The following is a 22,358-nucleotide window of genomic DNA, read 5'->3' as shown; positions in this document are numbered from 1 at the left end:
AAACAGCGATTAAATTAAACAAAACTGTGTGTCTGGTGAAGACTAAGTAAAAAATAAATCTAAAACCCACAGCAGAGTGGGTGGGCAGAGGATTGCTGCAAGAAAACCAGTGCACTGCAAACCCCACTGCATTGTGGCTTATTCCTTCAATTATTTCTTCATGTCACAGAGGCCAAAGAGGCAGGAACCTAAACCCCAAAGCAGCAGAAACGTGCCTGGGACGGACAGGGCTGGGGAGCTCCAGTGGACTGTAAAAAGCACAAGGACTTTTGATCGCCTTGGTGACAAACAACAGCAGCTCCCCCAGCCCTTCCTGAGCCTACAAAATAAATGGAGTAACTAGAAGAACACCAAAAATAGGAAGCTAACGCGGTGATACCAAAATCCTGCCGGCAACGCCCGGCAGTGGTCAAGCAAAATTCAGGAAATAATCACGAGATGTTCAAGCAAATTTGATGTCACTTCTCCCCAGAGCTGAGCTGCTCTAACAACACTCATCCCTTCCTTTTCCCCAAAGACAGCCAAGGAACAACCCTTCCAAAAGGCATCGACTCAAGGGCTGTAACCCACAACAAAGGGCTGCAGCTCTCAGCACCAGCTCGGGAAGGAGCAAGTGCCAAATAAATCCCAGATTTTACAATCAGCACTAAAATAAAGTGTTATTTATAAAATAAGATATTACAGTACATAATGCCGTGACCCCTCTGAACTGCGAGCTGGGAACGTTAGGAGGTCTGTATTTACACAGGAACAGATAAAATTAACTGCAGGTGCCTCCCTTCCCATGGACAGTGACTTCCAAAAACAACACACTTACTACAACGTCAAGGAAACTCTTCCCATTGACATTTCTCAGGACAACATTACACCTCTTATCTCATCTATCAGTAAGGACAAGGGAAAAAAAAAAAACTGTTTCTCCTCCCAAGCCTTCCACAAATTACGTGCTCAACTGGAGCTACACGGAATGTCTCAGATATTCCAACCCGGGGTTCGGCCGCTTCCCGCCAGGAACAGATGAAGCCCACGGGGATGCTGGACCTGTGAGGATCAGCAAATGTGAGTTTAGACAAGATAAAAGAGTTTGGAGCCGTGCGCCTCCTTGTCCTGCCATGATAGTGGAAGAAGTTGTTGAATGGCGATATGGGAAAGGTTGAGCTCGGTTGTTTACAGAGGAAAGGGGCAGATAACAGGAGAACTCTCCAGAAACAGCTCCTCTGTGCCAACCTTCTGCTGTTTAAACTGAGGAGTCATTCATTATCTTCTGCACTACACCTGCTGGCGGGGCATTTCTCTGGAAATACGTATTCACTCCTGTGTGAGTTATGAGAAGCAATATGGGAAACGTGGTAAGAGGAGCTCGCACATATACAAACACACACATTTTGCTTGTATAATATATAAAATATATGTAAGTCATCTCAATATGGTGAAGCCTGGAGGAGTCATCAACCTCAATGGGCCCACGATGCCTTTGGTCACTCGTTCTTCATCTTCTCAGGAAGTGACAACCTTTGCAAACGAGCTTCTCCAGCTCCACACCAAGGCACAAGACACGGCCCAGCCGTGCAAAGTCCTGTGCAAATTCAGATTTCATGGGTGGAGACTGACAGCCCAATATCATCACTTATTTTTGGAGACTGGACTTCTTGGGCTACAAACCTCAGCTATGGAAGGCCCTCATCCTCCACTGAACTCTCATGGCAGGCTCTGACTTTCATGGATTTTTTAGATCTTTCTGTTTCTCTCCCTTGAAGGTTTCCACTCCTGCTCTCCTCTGTCACCCCAACTATTTACACAGAGAGCGGGATGTTTCCCACCCAAGTATCCCTAATATTGCCCAGACAGAACAAAGATCAAAGAAACATTTTCCTTTTGTGCATTTCAAGCAGTGGTGTTCACACCATGGCTGCAAACCCATCGTGAACTGGACTTACAGAGCAAAGCACCTCACACTGAAAGAAAAAAGAATTAATAAAGAAATTAAAACTCAAGACTAGGTCTGTCTTCATTCTCCTGGCACCTTTCAATTGAGCTGATTCCCCATGCAGGTACAAACAACTTGCAGAAATCAAGCAAAGCTGTTGGCAATTGAGCCCCAACTACCAAAACACAGAGTTTGATTTGAAAACACAGCAGCAACTGTTAAAGGTGGGACAAGTGTCACAAAGTGCACACCAGGATAGCGACCAGAAGCTGTAAATACTTTACCCAGTGTCTACAACAGTGCTGTTGTGCCATTCTCTGGCAAGCAGGTCAAGCCTGCTCCTTGTACTTTGTGTTCGAAATTACATGGGAGCTTAGTGTGAGGGATCAGAAATAACCACCCACCTCTGCTTGGCAGCTGGGTTTTTTTAATATGCCAGCCCAAAACTGACACCACATCTTCAGGCAAAATATTGTATTTCATTCTGTACAGCAGAAGAGATGACTTGTAATTTAGACCAAGACCAGAATCTTTAACGTTAATTTGGGGCATTTCCCTGTAAAGCTTTGATTGTAATTTTACTCACAACGATAAGGTTGTTTTTTTTGTTGTTGTTATGGTTTGTTAAATATCAATCTTTATTGCAACCCAAGGATTTGGTGTTATCATCCAACGGTTGATGCCACCTGGGAGCCTCATGAAAGCTTCCAGTTAATATTTAACTATTTATTACTCTCCAATGTACAGCATCTTGTAAACATCCCTGTTCACTTTAACCTGCTCCTGCCAAACCTGCTCACCCACTGCAACCCCAAAGCACAGGAGAGTGGTCCAGGCATGTTCTAAAAATAAGTGATGGTCCTTGTGGACCCCTTCCAGTTCAGGATATTCCATGATTCTATGATTCTAGGAGCTGATATGAAACAGAGACAAATGGAGACACACACAAGGACTTGGTGATGGCTTAAGAGCAAGGTCCATCTGATTTTTCCAAACACTGGTTAGTACTTTTACCTACAAAGCCCGTCCTGAAAATGAGGAGCGATGACAGGATCAGGGCACGAGGCAAAACGTCCAAGCTCTGCTTTCTGCAGAGATAAGGGAGGGACGAGACTCCTTCCCTCAAGGCCACGGGGAAGGATGTTGTAGTAAACAAGGCATGAAAGAACGAAAGCTATGCTGCCACGTGGGGATGAGGAAAGATGGAATTTTAGATACGTTATATAAACGTAATCCCAACACAGAAAACAACAAATCTACACCAAACCAGAGTTTCCAGCAGAAATGGAGCTGTCCATAAGTGAGAAAGGCAATGGAATGGGCGGAAGTGTAAGATTAACCACAAGGAGATTATGCTGATAACTAATGATCCACACAGAAATGTCAGGCAGAGGTTAAGATTTTAATCTGGGCAGATTTCACGGCGCAGTCATGACTTGTAAACATCGACACTGAAACCAAATTTGTGTTTGTGGGTGACGAGACTGAAAACAAACAGAGAGGGAAAAGGAAGGGGATCACTCCAGATCCTCTTTTCTTGCTCCAGATCCCCCTTCCTGCCTCACATTCCAGAGAGGATGAGGAGAGAGAGAAAGGCAAAGCATCACCTGAAGGCCAGGTGTGCAAAGAAAGGGAAGCAGAGTTAGCTGGCTTTACAAAAAAGATTTTTTTTTTTAATTTTTAAATTACCATGGTGCACAAACTGCTCAGTGCACTGAGCACGCTGCCCAAAGCCAGGCTCCCCAGGAGCACTGACACATCCATCCTGCACTGATTCCCTCCACACTGTACTGTGCCTCCATACACTCTACAGGTGTCACTTCAGCTTCCCCTGAGCCTACAGTAATTCCTTCCAAAGCAATATCTGAACTGTGGAAAGGAGAAAGGATGCAGTATCTTGTTAGCCAGTATCAAATCCATCAATTCTGTACAAAATTGTCTCAACTCCTCGAGTTGTGGCCTCCTCAGCTCCTGCCCATTCCTCTGCACACCCTCCCCTGTTTGCCCAAAGCTCTACACACGCTTGCCACAGTTTATTTCGAGGCATAAGAATTTCCTTAGCAGGACTGAAATAGATACTGTTTGCCTGCAGAGCCAAGCAATGTGCAATGTATTTTTATTTACTACTCGCCCTCGTCATCCTTGGCATACCAGCAATGCCCATTTTCAAGTAATTCACTGTATACAAATGTGGCACTGCACAAATTATCCAGCTTGGCTCTTCCCAGATATCCACTGGCTTAACAGCTTCTCCTTACAAACACACAGATCCCTGGAGTTTTTTGTGACTGTGCCACATCCCTCTGCTGCTCTAACCCAGATGCCAAATGAGAAATGATAAAAATGACCAAAAGTCATACAAACACAACCCTGAGGAAACCAAACGACTGGAGATGAGTACAAAAACCATTAACTTCATTGCACAAGCCACCCTTGGAGGCCATTAATCTATCTCTCCTTGTAAATTACGCAAGAGAAAGTTGTAATCTGAAGGCATTTAATGCCAAACTAGTTGTGCCATCTCAACAAGGCCAACAACAGGGGAACTGAATCATCCAAAGCTACCCTGAACTTGGGAGATCCTGGACTCTCAATCCTCCTTCTACAACAGCTGATGGCTCCAACTGTCAATGGTCAGAACTGTGAAAATTCTGCTTTATTTCACACCATGGGAAGCTCTTAAAATAAAACTGATTTTTTTTTGCCTGTCACTGAGGTCACAGGGAAGTGCAGGAGTAGTGAAAATCCCATTATCCATGCTGGGCCACTGGGAGGAACAGGATCTGCTGACATCCCCCACCCCTGCAGGCGTGTGCCACGGTGCTAAAAACCTTCACTTTATCAGCACAGGACTCAGACACGGTCTAATCACCAGCTGCCATCAGCATTGTCCACTGCAGAGCAATTAGGATTATTCAGAGCTCTCTAATTGATGCCACAGCCACACACCTGCAGATCCCTCATGGGGTAGCTACTGGGGAAAATGACCTTACAATGGAGAGAGCCCTCTGGGGAAAAAAAAATGACATAAATCAGCATTACCAAACAAGAAAAAGAGATGGGACACTCCTCTACAAGCAACCTGAAGCCCTATCAGTTTCTCCAGGGACAAAGGGTCTTTTTCTTCACCAAACTCCAGAGGTTTTGAGTCTCAGCTCGGAGCTGCTGGCACTGGAATCAATCTGCCAATGGAAGGGAGCCCAAGGAGTTTTGGAGATGCCACCCAGTCCATCCACCTGTCCAAGGCCACCTCAAATACTCTACCTAAGACATTTCTGTTGGTTGGTTGTATAAATCTATACTAAAGTTAAACTTTGCCTCAAATCCCTTCCTGCACTGTCCAGCTGCAGTTTATGGAGGTCACAAAGCGAGGCACAAAACCTGCCAGTGCCAGGAGGAGACTGGCAGCACCCCAGTGCACATCCAGCACTCAACCCTCTGCAGAACACCCAGAACAAAGCAAAACCCTTGGTTCCAGCTGATTGCTGGGTCCTGCTCAGCCTCCTCCAGCACCAGAACAAGGCGTGGATTTGAACCAGAGCCACTCCAAATCAAGCTCTGGGCGGACAGACACACAGCAGAGAGAGTCACTGGCAAATCTGAGCACTGAGAGACCCACAGTGCCTTTGAAAAACACAATCTGAAGTTCTTTTTGTTATCACAGATTAGAGCATGTGGAAAAACAACTCTTCCCTGGTGCTGATGAGCACAGAGCATCACGAGGCTGCTCCTCCTTTGGCCGCCGGAGCCATGCAAAACACGGGGACGTTTTTCTTATCACACCCACCAAATTCACACACTGTACAGGCCCAAAGAAGAACATTTCTTATTTCCCAGAACAAAAACTGACACTCCATGCAGATACCCAGTTCGAATGGACTGGCTTTGTGGACTAGAAACTCGATATCCAAGCACTGAGAGAGCAGTCAAACACTACACAAATTATTTAAGCAGCTCTGGAGATAAGGTTATTGGAGTGTAGAGGAGAAGCCTAAGGAAGATCTACACATGGCATTTATTTTGCTGATTCAATAATTGTAGAGATGCTGATGAGGTGAGAAGTTTTTTCATATAAAGCACCAGTTTCTACATAAATTGCTTTATCCTTAAGTCTCCAGGTAAGACTGTCCTCTATGCTACTCTCCCCTTGCCAGAAAGAGAGTGCTCAGATCCCCAGAGCCTAAAATCCACAGAACTGAATGAACAGAGAAACAGTTTATTGAGCTTTAAAGGCTTCCCTTCAAGTACTGTTTTAAAACAAAAGCCTTATTCCTTTAAGCCCTGTTAAGGCTCCACTGGGCGAGACTTTCAGACACTCAGACATCACCCTGAGGAGCTCCATTTCCTCTCTGGCTTTTGGGAGCTTTTGAGGGGTACTTAGAGGGAGCTCTTGGACTCCTCCATCCCAAACTGAAGCTGTGTAAACACATCAGCCTGACTTCAGAAGGATGACATTCAGAAAAGACCGAAGACCAGAAAAAAACAGTCCTGTTCATTTCATTAAATCACTGCTCGGTGTTTGCACTACCCAGAGAATATAATTGGATTGTCTTTGCAGAAAAGACAAGAAGAACATTTGTCTGATACTCAAATTTTAATGAATCTTTTCATTGCTCATGAAGTATTAAAATCCTTGCAGTCCCGTAACGCAACATGGATGTGCTCAATGAAGGTGCAAATGGAAACAGAAAAATGCTTTGTTACCCTGTGATGTCTGTGGAATTGCACACGCCTTACTCCTGGGAAACCAACACACAGGGATAAGGCTCCCTGCACAACTCCTGAGATTTTCTAATCAAGCCCACCTTCAAGTGCAAACATTCTTTATGTACTTTATCAATCACAAAACGCTGCTGATACCACAGAGTTTGTCTGCAGCCTCTGTGTGAGGGATTTCCCAGTGCCCAGGTCAGTGCAATAGCTGGAATTTGGCTTTTTAGCTGCAGGTTGCTGAGTGAACTCTCAGTTCCTGCAGATATTTAAGAGCAAACAGCTCAGAACTGACCTTGTCTCACTCTCGTTATCGGAAGCGACACTGCCAAGTTCAGCAGCTCTGCCACAGACCCCAAATAATCCATCCCTGCTACACCCAGTGTCACACTCGGGGTCTTCACATCCACGGGGGAAAATCAACCAGCAAACAGCCCCATTTCGTGTCATCAAAGTGCTGTGTGAGAGCATCACACCCCAGCACCCAACCCCTGCCACTTCACAGGGAAGGAGTCTCTGCTCCTGCCCCTCTGGAACGCTGTGGAGAGCCCAAGCTCCTGCCCTGGGACCCCTGCTCATGGGGTTAGAGCCTTGCCGTGCAGTAATGCTGTGTGCTCTCAGCATAATGCAACTCCCACAGCTACAAAACCAGAGAAAAACATCAAAAATTGGGCTGGAAATTACAGTTTCACAACTCCAAACCTGCCTGCTCCCTTCCCTTCCTCACACCCTAGAGTCCAACAGGCTTTGTTTTGATGAACACGCTGGGACCAACCTCCTCCCTCCCTGCCCCAGACAATTCACATTTTAAAAGCCACTAAATGAGGAATTGTGCCCAGGGGTCAGAGCAGAGTGAGCTGAGAGGAGCACGAGGGAGCAGCAAGGCAGAACCGCAGCGTCGCTGCTCAGCTCGCAGGTGTTTTCTCTGCCCTCTGACAAACCTGCTCCCTTAACTCTGACTTAAAACCATCAGTCTTGTGCTGTAAGCTGAGCTCAGGCTCAGCTCATTACATCAAGGCCCTGAAATTCCAGTGTGGCCACACACCAGCACTGATCCTGTGGGAGTCCGCAGTGACCAGAGCTCGATGTGTGCAGCTCCAGAAGCCTCCACACTGCACTGAGAACAGACTAAAAAGACCTTGTAATTCATACACTCTTCATCAGACCAGTCTTGATAAATACCTGCCACCCTCTAATGCCTATGAATGAGGCATAATTCCTGAGAAGGGTCACAATTCCTGACAGTTCACCCATCCAGCACCTGCCAGTGCATCAGCAACTGCAGAGTGGGAGCTGAGCTCTGCAGAAGCTGAAACTGCCTGAGTTACAATTCCAGTGGAGCAGCAGCTCTTGGCATCCTTGGAAAAGGGCACCTCTGACCTGATACACTAAATTAAAATCACATTTCTCTTTCTGGAGTGCACCAAAACCATGCACACCCTGAGTTCTTTTGAAACATGCTGAAGAGAATTAACCCCAACTTCCTGCTGAATGCTATTCTGACTGGACTTTCTTTCCAACCCTTTTGCGGGATTTCCTTCTAAACATCATCTTCCTCAGAGCCTTCACCCCTCAAGGTGCCCAGGAGGCAGGGAAATAAACACCATCTCAAATTAAGGAATTCCTACGGAGGGTACAGAAGCTCCTTCTTAGTACAGAGCATCCAATTCCAGCTATAAAACTTTCTGGACAAGAACAGGAGCCGAGCGTCCTGCCCTGTTTTGTCAGTTTAAACCCAGATTCACAAGGAATCCAGGCTCTTCACACGAAACCATTAAAGCACTCAGCCAGCACTGAAGCACTGCAGGAGCCAAAGCTGATTCTCTGTTTGTTTTACATGTCACAAGGCAAAAGGAAAGCCAGGCCGACAACCTGCAGCGACGTCAGCCCGTGCCCCCAGTACCCTCATCCAAACCACTGAGATAAAGACAAGGCAATGGCTGGGATCCATATCTCCCTGCACACTTATGCAATGGCACACAAAAACCGGGCTCAAAGCAGAACTGGAATGACTACAGGCTCGTCCCAAGCAGGCAATCCCAGCCAAGACCCCCACAACTTCCCCTGACCCAACGTTTTTTTCTTTCCCACCTACCAACAGCCTTAATAAAGCAGCATAAACATCCCAGCAAGTTCATTCACATCCCTCAGAGGGAATTTGCAGACAATTATAGGATATAATTGGGAAGCCTAATCATTGAACTTGTACCCAACTATTGTTACAAGCTGAGAGGAGGGTGAGTGTTGCTTCCTTCATGACAGGGCTGGTTATTCCCCAGCTCTGTAATTAATCAAAAGGTCCTGAAATCCTCAACCTTTCAGTTAGAAACAACCTTTGTGCTGGTCACACCTGGGGGGGTTTTGACCTTTTTTTTTGTGTTTTATTTTGGGGTTTTTGTGTTTTGTTGGGATTTTTTTTAAGCACAGCAATTATTTACACAGGCAATCCCTGTCAAATCCAATTCCTGATAGGAAAAGATGTTTCAGAGAGCTTTGCCAAGTGACATATTTCAGTTGGTCTGCTCACACACTCTGAATGCTCTTCTTTGTACAGACCCAGCAGTTCACAAACTCTTCACAGCCTTGAACAACAAAGATTTCCAGTCCCTTCCCTGTAAAATCAGAGACTGTTGTCCCATCACACAGCTTACATTTATTCTGCTCATTTTGCCTAAATCTGGGAAGCAGCATCTGAATAGCACACGATTTAGAATACTTTTACAATTAATGAAAAGATTTAAAATGCAGAATTTCATTGCCCTGCCTCCATGAAGGAGGTGCAAAGGAAAGAAAACACAGAATATACAAGCACCCTGAACATCAGCAGGATTTGCTCTGAATGAAGCACAGCTCCTCCTCCCTGAGCAAACACATCACACCAGGTGAACCATTTCCTGCTCTCCCATTCATGCATTACCAACACATGTTAACTCTGTCACTCACTATTATTATTATTATTATTATTATTATTATTATTATTATTATTATTATTATTATTATTATTTTATTTTTACATTCTCTGACTTCCCCCTTGCACACCCAGAGAGCAGCATTTTCCAAAGAATGTCTCTGCCAGAGGTCTCCTGGATTTTATCTAACAAGGGGCAGTGCAGGTTCCATTGTTTAAGCAAAAAAAGGTAACTTGGAACTGTTGTTGAAGGGGAAGAGTTCTACCTGAAGCACCCTTGGAACCCCCAAGGAGCCAACACCAGGGTCAGACAGAGATTTAAGAACACCTTGAGTATCCTCAGTGCTGAACCACAGCATGTAAGGCACTGAACTCCTCTCAGCCTCCTCAAGGGCCCAGACACCAACCCAAAGAACAAGTGTTTTTGGGAGAGGCTAAGGGTGAAAGAATTAAAATAGCAGCTTGAAGCAAACAAGGTGAAAACTTTCCCAGTTTTTCCTGTATCAGCAGCAATATACCTCATTCTCCTCGTCAAAAACCTTTGCCTTGACAAGATTTTTGTACAGGAACTCAGACCTCTCAACTATGGGGAGGAATTCTCTGTGTATTTACATTTCTAAAGATGACGTGGGTCAGACAGTTCCTTCTGAAGTGCTGGTTGGGAACTGGGGCAGGAGCAGGAAATCTTCACTTCCCACCCAAATTTAAGTAAAGGTGCAGCAGTGAAGAACCTGATGAAACATCAGCTCAGCTGCACCTGTGGGGATTTCTCAGCAAGTTGAGACCCTTTGTATTGAAATCCTACAGCCTTGCATCACCCAAGCTCAGTGCAGAAAAGCTGCTCCAGTTTTACCCCAGTTTTGTTTGGTGTTTCCAAAGGAGCACATCCTTAAACAGCCATTTATGGGAGGGATTGTTTCCACCCCTTCTCCCCCAACTCCGGGCTGTATCACAACCCCCAAGCACCATAAATCTCTTAACCACTCTTAATAAGCTCAAGTGAATTAGTTTAGGATGTCTCAGCGTTGGCAAAGTGTCACCACTGCCCCAGCTATGGGCCCTCAATAAAACTGAGGCTTGGCAGGGTCAGCACAGACACCCCAGTGAGATTATCCGGTGTCAGTTCCCATCTGGCATTTGTCAGAGCAAGGGAAAAGAAAGAAAGGCAGCCCTTATCAGATCTCCAAATAAAAGGAGCACTTCCACTTCATGTAGTAGCAACTGGAAAAATTTCCTTTGTGTTTGAAGCTTTAAAAATATCTTTGCCCTTGAGGTTGGCTGAGTCTGCTCAGTGCTTCGAGACCCCTTTCCCATACAAAGGTAATAAAACCAAGCTCATGGTTACAGAAATTCCCAGCACATACAAATTACAGGAAGCTGTTGCTAAGTAATATTTCTACCTAAGTAAACATCACAAAGCGTTTCCCACACACACCTCTGAACTTTGTTATTCAAACCTGCCTTGAAGAAGTTCAGAGTTGCAGAATTTCTGCTGGCACTGGTCTGGCTGAGAGTGCTCAGTGCTGTTTCACAGCAGTTGAAAGACATTTCAGGCTGAGCAGTGTTTTTCTCAGGGCTTTGTTGTGCTGCTTGCACTTGGGAACAAAGCAACTCCTCAGTTCCTTACCTGTCCCTTATCTGTCCCAGAATTTTCCCCAGATAAATCACAGGGAAATTAAAGAGAGATCCTGTTGCATCCCTTTGTCTCTAGACAAAGTTCCTGTTTCCCAACATGATAGAAAAAAATAATAATAAAATACCCTGATTTGGAAGAGAGCCACAAGGATCATTGAGTCCAGCTCCTGGCTCTGCACAGGACAACCCCAAAAATCCCACTCAAAACCAGAAAAAACATTATTATTTTCATGTAGAACTTTTCTTTAGCAGCTCTTTGCATGTCAATTATTCCACGCTGTCATCCTTTCCATCTGCTGCTTTACGTCCTCTTCAATGGACACAAACTGATCTACTTTCCACAAAGTCAATATTTTGCCACAAATTCTAAACTGCACTAATGGAGAAACAACTTTTGTTTTTATCATAAAAAAAAAAATGAGATAATAGATAGAAAATCTACTGACAGATCTGAAATGGCCCACACTGATAATAACTCAAATTTCCTGGTAGCAAGAAGCCCCAAGATGAAGCAGGTAACAGATTCCTACAAAAGCAACAGATTCCTACAAGAGAACCTGAATTCTATCTTGCCTTCTAATGAATGAAGCTCACAGAATTATAGAATTACTCTCAGGATGGTTTGGGCTGGAAGGGACCTTAAAACCCATCCAGTGCCACCCCTGCCATGGCAGGGACACCTTGCACTGTCCCAGGCTGCTCCAAGCCCTGTCCAGCCTGGCCTTGGGCACTGCCAGGGATGCAGGGGCAGCCCCAGCTGCTCTGGGCACCCTGTGCCAGGGCCTGCCCACCCTCTGAGTAGAGAATTTCTCCCTAACATCTGGCCTAAATATTTCCTCTTCCAGTTTAAAACCATTCCCCCTTTTCCTATCACTACTTGGCCCTGTAAGAACTATTTCAGATATCCATCCTTATATCCCAGGAATGTGGCCCTTCAGTGTTCACCAAGGGACTGTCTGATATTGCAGATAATTTTGTTGGTAACTTTTATTTGGCCATTCCACTTTTCCTTCCTATTGCTTTACTCCACTTCCACATGACCCGGCGTGCAATAAAAGGCTGAACCAGCCTTTATAATTAAGACTGTCAAACTCATCAGCCTGCTCCAAGTTCTGTATGGACACAGCAGCCTGACTGCAGGCAGAATTGGCAGGAAATCCTATTTCAGAGGGAATTGTTCCTTCCGCAAGAGGAGTGACAGACATATAGAAAAAAAAAAAAAAAGTGGAAAAAATGCGAAATATGAAAATCATGTTTGGCAGATCCAGACCGAGGGCTAGGACGTGGCATTTCCAGCATTTTTGTTGTCTGCATTCTTCAGCAAAGACGCTCTCTGCAGTGCAGGACCAAGAAGTACATTTTGATGGCAATAAAATAACTGTGTATGTGAAAAAAAAACCCTGTTAAAAATGTCAGTGAAGAGGTACAAAACCCCCAGAACAGGAACAGCACTTGGCTGCCATAAACAGCATCAGGCTAGACCCAAATTCCAAACAGACTACACATTTCCCTCCCTGCCTACCCAAAATATAACATGAGTTGGCCTTAACTGAACTGACTTGGTTTTCACACCAACATGAGTGATTTAGGAGAGAAAAAAAAAAAGAAGAAAACTCTGAGGAAGCACATCCCAAGAGATCTCAATCCATGGTGCATCCACCCACACATCCCTGCACTCAGACACAGAATCCTCAATTCTGCCACTGGTTTTTCCAAGGGTGCAGCTGCCCACAAATGATTTCAGCTCCTCCCCACTGGTTTCACCCCCAACCTTTGCTCCAGTGTCTGTAAGAAGATCCTTTACTTTGTTGTCCTGAACACTGTTATCACCAACTGAAAAAAAAAATAAAATTCCAGGCTGGAATTGTAGCTGCGGGGATGATTCAGAGGCTTGGATTTGTGCCTTGGAGATAATTCCACGCTATAACTGAAAAGTTAGTTTTGGAGTCAGCTGGGATATTTGCGCTGATTAAATAAAGGAATAATTAAATAAAGGAGGGATAACATGGAGCAACCACAGAGAGCTGGCAGGGGAAGGGCAGGGAATGGTGTGGAAGAGATGGGGAACACCAGGACCCCACTCCAGCCCCAACTTTGCCACTTCCCACACACACAAGACCTTTCAGAGAATCCCAGAGTCCTCAGGGCTGGAAGAGACCTTTAAGATCAAGTCCAACCCTCAGCACCACCACTGTGCTCATCCCTAACCCCTGCCCCCAAGTGCCACATCCTCCCTGAGCACCTCCAGGGATGGGGACTCCAACACTTCCAGTGCTTCACAGCCTTCTCCATGAAGTTTTCCCCAATATCCCATTTAAACCTCCCCTGGAGCAACCTGAGGCCATTTCCTCTCATCCTGTCCCTTACCCCTGGCAGAAGAGACCAATCCCCACCTGGCTGTCCCCTCCTGTCAGGGAGTTCATTTTCCAGCCTTCCCACAGGTGCTCTCCCAAATTTCTTGCCCATTTCCTAATATTTTCCAGCGAGACTCCAAGCCTAGCAAGCTGGAAAAGCCGGTCAGCTTGGGACTTGTCTCTGTCAATTGACACCCACTCTGTAAAATCAAAACAATCAATATTTACATATCCTTGAAGGGTTTTTCCCAGTCCCAGGGCAGCAGTTTAGACAGCAACAACTTCCCATCCAGAGATGCAAAAAAATAAATTAAAAAAAAAAAAACCAGAACCAGGAGATTCTACACCAAGTTTCATTAAACAAACCAGGAGTACAAATAACCCGGGTTAAAAACTCCACACAAAACCAAACTTCCCTCTGAAAATGATACCGAAATTGCTGCACTTCACTCTGGTTAGAAGATAAAGAGAAAAAATTAAAGAGAATACACTTAAATCCAGAGAGCCAGGAGACTTGAGCACAGCATTAGCTGCTGAAGATTCCCAGATTAGCTGCAGAAACACAGAGGGAAACATTCCATGACATTAATACCCTGGGTACTGGGTATTGTAGGAAATTTAGGACTTTTGAACAACTAGTATGATCAAGTAGAAGCTGTTTATTGTTTCCATTAGACTTTTATAGATTTTATAAACTGCTAAGTACACATTTTTTGATTGGTGTTTTTGTTTTGTTCACTTGGTTTTTGTTTGTATTTTTTGGAGTATATGACTGGTTATAGTTTAGGTGCTTTACAGTTTTCTGCTAACTAGTTTTTGTGGTCTTGGTATTCAGTTTCTCAGCCTCTTCTTTCTTAATTTAGCACAATTTTTGTTCTAATAGCTTTGACCAATTCTTGAGGCTTTGACAACAAACTTAGAAGCAGGCTGGCTGGTGCACACTGTGCACCCGTGCAAATACACTGCAGCAACTGGGAGCTGCTGTGAGGCTCTTCAGGCTAAGGAAAGCCAAAATACGATTCACACAAGCTTTTAATAATCTTGACAAAACAATTACACATGCTAAGGATACATTAGGGCTGGCAGGAGAACAGAGAGGCAGCGATTGCGCCGGCAGGTTCGCTAAATAAATGTCACTTAATCTCCACCACTGGCGTGTGCTCAGAGTCTAAAGGCTACTCACAAACACACAAAAAAGGTCTAAAAAACCTCTCAGGCTGTCAAAACAACTGCAGAAGCACAGAGGCAGGTGTCACAAGGCACGAGATCACACAGATCCCAGCCTGTGCAAAACAGCGGCCACCAAAAAACTAAAGTCCAAATCCCAGCGTTCAAAACAAGATAAGCCCAGCTTGTCAAGTGGTTTGGGAAGTGCATTCCAGTCACTGCCCAAATATTCAGGAGCATGGCTTCCCTACTGTTCCTTCTGCAAGGGACACACAAAACCAGAGCATCTGTGTATAGTGCCTTTTGAAACCATTTTCTGATTGAAATCTCAGTGTCTGGGTCAAACAGACTGAGCTGGGGCAGGTACTGGACAGGTGCCCTCCAACAAACTCTTGCATCAGAGGCTCAGGAACTCAGATTTCTGTCCCAATGGTAAAATATTATCATTATTTCTCCAGGTTTCATGGAAATAGGCAGTTTTTTAAAGAAGAGGAAACCATCCCTTCCAGTCTGCTGCAAGACAGCCCCAGAAAATTCACAGGAATTTTGGGGCATTATGTTCTAGGCACTAAAAAAGTGCCAATTAGACCTTTACCCTTATGAAACAGCAGAAAATATAGCACATGAAATGCATAAGAAACCAGGTTTCAGTGCTGATGTAACTGCATACCTGAAAGTTTATAAATAAAATGCTTTACAATCTTATTTTTCATTTTAAAAAAGGAACACACGTACACACTTGCATCTTCTTGCTCCTACCCTGTTATTCTGGCCACAAAAAATAACCACTTTCTTTAAAAGGAAGCTGGACAATTTTGGGGTGAGGACTAGCAGAGGGGAAACCACATTAATTGCATTAGTTTGTGCGTACTGGTAGGAATTCCTCCTCAAATTTGGCACTTAGCACTCAGAGCTGCCCTTTAAAGCTTGGCAAGAATTTCTCTCCAGCCCACAAGTTTCCTAATTTCGTCTCAGGACACACTGGTTCGTTTGGATGCACGACCTCCAGAAAGGCAGACAACCCTAAATGTGTCACTCTCACCTCAATTCACTTTGCTCCCCGTCAAGTCAGATTTAACATAAATCAAAGCCAATATATAATTAAAGCTAAGCTTAAGGTCAGTTCCAAGTTTGGAAAAAACCAAATCTGTATGAAATTAAAAGCAACTCTAAAACATTTGAGGGAAGACTGGGGTGGCAACAGCAGCGAGCTTTTTGAACACAGCTTCTGCCCTGAACCAAAGGCCCAGGCTCAAAGCTCTGTTATTTCACCCTCTACCCCATCCAGGTCCTCTCTTCTCCTTCTCCCTTCCCCTTCAGGTCTTGCTTGGCTTCCAGCTTCTTCTCTGTGCAAATGCTGCTCACTCATCCCCAGATCTGACACCTTTTTATGGCGGGAAGGTTTTGGTAAAGATGGAATTCCACCTTTTCAGAATGGGGTTTATTCCACTTAGACTTTTCCCCACTGTTGTGCTTCCACCTGCTGAAGCTTCTCAGTCAGTCAGGACTTTCATTCCCTCCCCAAACCCCAATAAAGACACTTGGAGTACCAACTGTTATCCAAGACACTCACAGTCCATTAAAATGGTGAGCTCTGGGCAGTTCCTGGCTCTGCAGAAGAACCAAACACAGAATTCTGGATGCCTTACAAACACAGGTGAAAGAACCGCTCAAACCCATCCCAAAGGTTTTCTCTTCATCTTCTAAGGCCAATTTTCAGCCCTGCTTTTAGGAATCTGTGCTCACAGGTAGCAATCAGCAGGCACCTGTCAGGCCTCCAAGAATCCCAGAGTGGTTTGGGTTGGAAGGGACCCCAAAGTCCATCCAGTGCCACCCCTGCCATGGCAGGGACACCTTGCACTGTCCCAGGCTGCTCCAAGCCCTGTCCAGCCTGGCCTTGGGCACTGCCAGGGATCCAGGGGCAGCCCCAGCTGCTCTGGGCACCCTGTGCCAGGTGCAGGTCCTCACAGGTCCTGACAGGTCAAAATTTGACAGCAGAGCCCCAGCTGAGACCCCTCACCGTGCACTCACCTCTCTGGCAGCGATCGTGCGTCCAGCAGCGCTCGATGAAAATCCCGTTTATCACCGTGGGGGGACAGTTGCTCTTCCCTTTCACAGTGCCTGGGCACACATCTCCACACTCTTCTTTGTCATCCTTGTTGGCCACAATGTAATTGTCTTCTACAGAATCCAAAATCCTGGACCAGTCGATGGTGGACAGGTAGCAGAGCTCGTTGTTCTTCTCAATGCGCACGGCGCCCCGGGTGATGTTCATCAGGTTGTAGAGGCCAATTTCCTTCAGGTGAACCATCTCAAAGATCACCAGGGCGTAGTTGAAGAACAGGTGAGTCCCTCTGATCACAGTGAGGTTGGGGAAGAGGCCCTTCAAGCTCTCCAGGCCATAGACACGGAACAGCAGCAGGTAGTCTGTGATCATGGTCAGCTTGGGGAAGCTGAGCTCGCGGAAATCTTCGGGCTTGGTTTTGAACATCAGCAGGATCTGCAAGTGGCCCTCGATCACAGTGCAGTTCTCCAGCATGTTCAGCCTGGTCAGGTTGTTGCGGATGTCCATGCTCCTGCAAACTGGGGAGGCAAAGGACAATTCATTTATTTAACAGCAGGGTCATTGCTGGAGTTTTCCAAACTCTCCGTTTCGTCCAACCGCACCGAGCTCTGCTGGGGACTTGTGGCCTCTCAGCAAGGCAAGGCTTCAAGTGTTAAGAAATACACTGTGGGGAACATTCCCTGGTATAAGGTTACAAAACAAGAGTATTTCATCATTTTTTCTGCCATCTTGAGTGCCTGCCTGTTGCCTCTATCACGACTGCAGTGGTAACACCAGGGCTGGGACATCACAGAGGGAAGAGATGTCTGGGCTGTTTTCTTCAGGTCGCTGCCAGCAACACACCTACCTGGTCTCAGATTGTGCAACCGATGCCAGGGGATTAGAGGGAGTCATTTAGAATGGTTGCAGGGAGGGGAAGATAGGAAAGAATAATGGCCAGAGATGGTAGTGCTTGGGAAGAGAGCAGAAAAACCTGGAAATGCACAGGAGCACAGCCCACGCTCCTGCCCAGACTCTGCTGACAGGAGTCATTTACTACATTAGTAATTTTTGCCCTGAGCATTCTTTTCAGATGAGGTGTTGGGGCTTTTTTGGTGATTATTTTCTCAAGGGTGCAAGTCTCCCTCTCTTGACTATCTGGGCAGTTTCTTTCACAGAACCAGTAACCAAAGAACTGGCAAAGTGAACAAATGCATGAAACATAAATTAGAAGGTAAACTGAATAACAGGAATCCAGGCACGCAAAAGGAAAAAGTTTGAATAGGGAAATATTTTTTTAACTCTAAGCACAGGTAAGAAATCAAGAAGGAAGTCTGCAGCCCCACGCCTCTACAGCACAACAAAACTCCCTGTGACAACCCCTTTGAAACCAACTTCAGAGAAACATCAACCAGACCTTAATGTTCAAATCCAAGTGGATTCTTCCTGAATTTTTCCTTTTTGAAGACTGCATCCACTCAAAGGATTCTCTCTTTTTGTCTACAGCTGGGCCAGTGTCTTCCCTCCCCACTTAAGAACAAAAAGCACAGGCTCTTTCCTCTTTTTGTCACTATATGTACAGTTCAGCAGCTATAAAACCACCACATCACAGCTCCAAGGGATCACCCAGCCTTACAAAACTGATGGGGACACAAACATTTCAGAGTTAGGATTGTCTGACTCCTCATGGTTTAACACAGGGGTTAAAACCAAATTCTATGCAAATATCTTGATAATTATTCAAAAAATTTTCTCCACTGACTGCAAGAAAAAAAAAATTGGCAAGACTAATATGGGATTTGAAGCAATGCTATTGCCCAATGGGATTTTTTTGGCACTATATCCAAGTAATTTCATAAATTGCTTTCTGGAAGAAAAAAGCCAATGCACACGGTGCCTCAAGGATTAAGGATGTACTTGGAAAAAGTGGGAAAAGGAACCTGATGACCAGCCAGCAACAATTCTCTGCCCCAAACTGTACTGCTGCACATCCCAACCTGGGATAAAAGACCTGGGAGAGCAAGAGAGTCAGCTTAAATGCTCCAGATATTTATTTGCAATAAATAACATTGGTATTTCCAAAGAAGCAAGTGCATGGCAGGTCAGGTCAGTGAAAGGAGAAGTAACAGAGGGACACGTAAGAAATTGAAAGACTGAATTCAACTGAAGTCACCAGTGCAGCTAAAATTACCAGATAAATTCAAAATGCAACATCTTGGTTCTTATTTATTCTTGGTTCTCATTATTGTGGGGCACACAGCAGTGTTGGGGTGGTACCCACCACCAGCTGCTGCCCCACGGGATAATGTCCTGCCTGCTGGAATGGACAGCTGACCTTAAGGAAAAGGAAAGGTCAAAAAATACAGACCAGGAATGACTTGTGAGAGTCAGAGCTCCAGGCTATTGCTGTGGCTGAAGGCCACGAGATGCATGAATGCCCTGAGCACAATTGCCTGTGTCTTTCATCATTTTGGGCAGAATGAGGTGAGTCACCAGGGGCTGGACACAAGCCCTGCACCCACACTGCCCCTGCCCAGCTCCCTGGTCAGGGCACCTTGAGCAGGCCTGGGGAGATCTGCAGTGAGGTATGGCCAGGAAAAGCCCTCCCAGTGCTGTGGCTGCATTTTCAGGCTGTGGAAATCTTCCTTTTGTGCAGCAACAGAGCTAAGAGCTGGGTGTGGAGGAGCTACCCCCGGTGGGCAGCCCAGTGCCCGAGGGTGGGTGCCCAGCAGTGAGGAAACTCAAGGTCCTGGATGGCAGAGGAACAGATCCACAGCCAGCAAGGAACCTGAGAGGATGATCTGAATCTCAGAATGGATTGGGAAGGACCTCAAAGCCCATCCAGTGCCACCCCTGCCATGGCAGGGACACCTTCCACTGTCCCAGGCTGCTCCAAGCCCTGTCCAGCCTGGCCTTGGGCACTGCCAGGGATGCAGGGGCAGCCCCAGCTGCTCTGGGCACCCTGTGCCAGGGCCTGCCCACCCTGCCAGGGAACAATTCCTGCCCAAGATCCCATCCAGCCCTGCCCTCTGGCACTGGGAGCCACTCCTGGCCACTGCAGCCCTGGAGTTCCCAGCTCCCACCCCTCTCCTCCAGCACTCCAAACCAGTTAAATCCCCCTGCTCCTGAACCTTTCAAGCTCCTGGAGATCACCACTAACAGGAGCCATGCTGCTTCTGGTCCAAACAACCCAAAAGCTGCTCCAAGATCTTCCAACCTCCACAAAAAACTCAACCATCTGAGCACCCCCACAGGTCCAAACCTTGCTCACTTCCAGCTCTCCCCATCCTGACCCACATTCCCCACTGGAGGCTGCAGAAAAGGTGACCAAAGGCTAACAACTCCAAATATTTTGAAAAGATGTGTTAAGGAACAAAGGTTAGCTAAAGGTGAATCTAAAAAGAAATGAGTGATGCTTTTGAAGAATCAAAAATATAGATTTACCAGAGCTGGAAGTACAACAGCCATGGTTCATCAGCTGCTTTTCCCCACATTTAAAGAATAAACACACCTAATTATTTTCCAGGTTCTACTTCAATTTAGTTTTTAAGTGATAAATGGTATCTAAGCTCCTTGTTTTTAACACCTCAAAGATCAAAGAGAATAATAAGGAATTAAGAACATCTGAAACAAAATGGGCTTTTTAGTTGGAGGTTTCTCCATCTTTTCACGCCTTTGAATTTTCAGCAGTTTATATCTCCTGTTCATGCAGTAGCAGCTTAAGTCACCCCATAAATTTATTGTTTCCAAGACAACAAGAAGCAGTTTTAAGCAAAGTAATAAGTGTTTTTCCACAGCTTCTCTCGATAGTATTTCTTCTGCAGGGACAGGGGAATTAATCAACCATTCAGTAGGAAGGCAAGGCAGGTTTGATCCCAGAAGAAGGAGAGCAAAGTTGAGCCATCAATTATAACACAGACAACCTGGTTTCAAAAAACACATAAATCAGCTTTCAGGGAAATAAAAAAAAATCACAAATTGATTCTCCAGTGGTAGGCCCAAAGCTGCTCCTCTGCAAACTACTGGCAAAACCCCCACTACACATAAATTCCTAAATTTCAGCAGAAACAGCACAGCTCTGAGCTGCCAGAGGAAGCACAGCTCCATCCCTGCTACCAAGCTACTCACTCAAAAAATTACTAAATCATCCTACACATGTTCCACCAGCCCCCCCAGAAAACCAAGCTGAAGCCACGCTCTTTAAAAAACAAACAAACAAACAAATCCCAAGATGCCAAAGCCTCTTGGACAAACTGGTTTGGTAACAACCTTCGAGTCCTGAATGAAGAAACCAGATCTGATGCCAGAGGTTAAGTTTTCAAGATAGAGTCTAACCAGGGGAATAGCTGGAACTTAAACCTTGTTTATAGTAAATCATGTGGATACCAAACCTTAATGATTCACTGCTTCAGAGCTCTGGCCTTTAACAATCAAGATCAGGGTAATCTGGCACAGAAGGATCACAAATCATTTGAGGTAACTATTGGTTAATTCTGCTTTTTTTTTGTAGTCTTTGCTGCCTACTGAATAAACAAACTACTGCAAAAAAAAAGTACACTTGCTTGGGTTGGGTCAAAAGCATTGCAATTCTACATAAAGCTGATTTTTAGAAGTGGCTTTAGGAGACTGGGAAAAGGGCTTTTGGGTGTTTCTTGGGATTTTGGGTGTTTCTTGGGATTTTTTTGTTCTTTTTAGGGTGTTTGGGATTAACTGCTGAGACAGGAAAACATCCTGGTACCAGGTTAGAGGGAAGGACTGTGTTAGAGGGAAGGACAGCTCCTAGCTCACTGCAGCAATTGTTTAATACACATAAAACCCATCTAATTGTGAAATTTGGATTTTTAAGCTTCAGTTCTGCACCTCAAATACCTGGATATGGACTCCAGAATGAGCTCCTGTAAACCCCCAAGCCTCAGGGAACATCTCAAGTGCCCGATACCTCTCACCACCCAAGGTGAGGGCAAACCCCTCAAATTCTGCCCTTTAAAGCCTGGTTTGGGCTGTCTTTATGCTCCCCTCATTTGGTTCAAAACCCAAACTGCAAACAGGACTTGTCCTGCCCCGTTCCCAAGCAGAGATAACCAGTGCAGGAGCACAGCACCCCGGGAGCACTCGGGGTAACAGGGGGGGCCCTGCTGGAGCTGACACACCTGAGGATCCTCCCTGCTCCCAAGGCAGCAGGAACAGGTTCTACACCTTGCCCATATCAACATCATTGGTATTCCACAAGGCACTCACCCCAAAACTGACCTCCAGAAAGCTCTGGGGTTTCACACCGTTCAGAGACAGCCACTGTGCTGCCTCTCCCCCAAAAAAGGGACAGGACACGCTGGGGCCTGGGTTTGGTACAGCCCTGCCTTCTGCACTCACTTTTCCTTCTTTATTCTCCTACTTTCCTTTATTTCTACTTTTATTCTCATAAAAAATTTCATTCTAGACTGAGTCTCTCAATAATAAAAAATTAACACAGGCTTGAGGTGGGACAAGGGAACAGTTTCTTAATGAGTTTACGAGCACAAAAATATCTGTATCAGCCAGATATGATACTAACTAAGAAGCAACCTACTTTAGAAGTGTGTTACTACAGCAATTCACAGGGAAATTTGTCCCACA

At 45.4% G+C, this 22,358-nt stretch overlaps 1 protein-coding gene across 1 annotated transcript in view; it reads right to left on the bottom strand.

Moving 5' to 3' along the window:
• The window catches only part of INSR (insulin receptor), a 57,472-nt gene that overhangs the window by 32,007 nt on the left and 3,107 nt on the right, over window positions 1–22,358 (bottom strand). The window contains exon 2 of the mRNA XM_038163691.1: window positions 16,733–17,284. Within this exon, the coding sequence (XP_038019619.1) occupies window positions 16,733–17,284 (552 nt within the window). The remainder of the gene's footprint in view (window positions 1–16,732; window positions 17,285–22,358) is intronic.

The sequence above is a fragment of the Motacilla alba genome, chromosome 28, assembly GCF_015832195.1.
Source record: "Motacilla alba alba isolate MOTALB_02 chromosome 28, Motacilla_alba_V1.0_pri, whole genome shotgun sequence".
Taxonomy (NCBI): Eukaryota; Metazoa; Chordata; class Aves; order Passeriformes; family Motacillidae; genus Motacilla; species Motacilla alba.
This window is presented reverse-complemented; position numbering and strand designations above follow the sequence as displayed.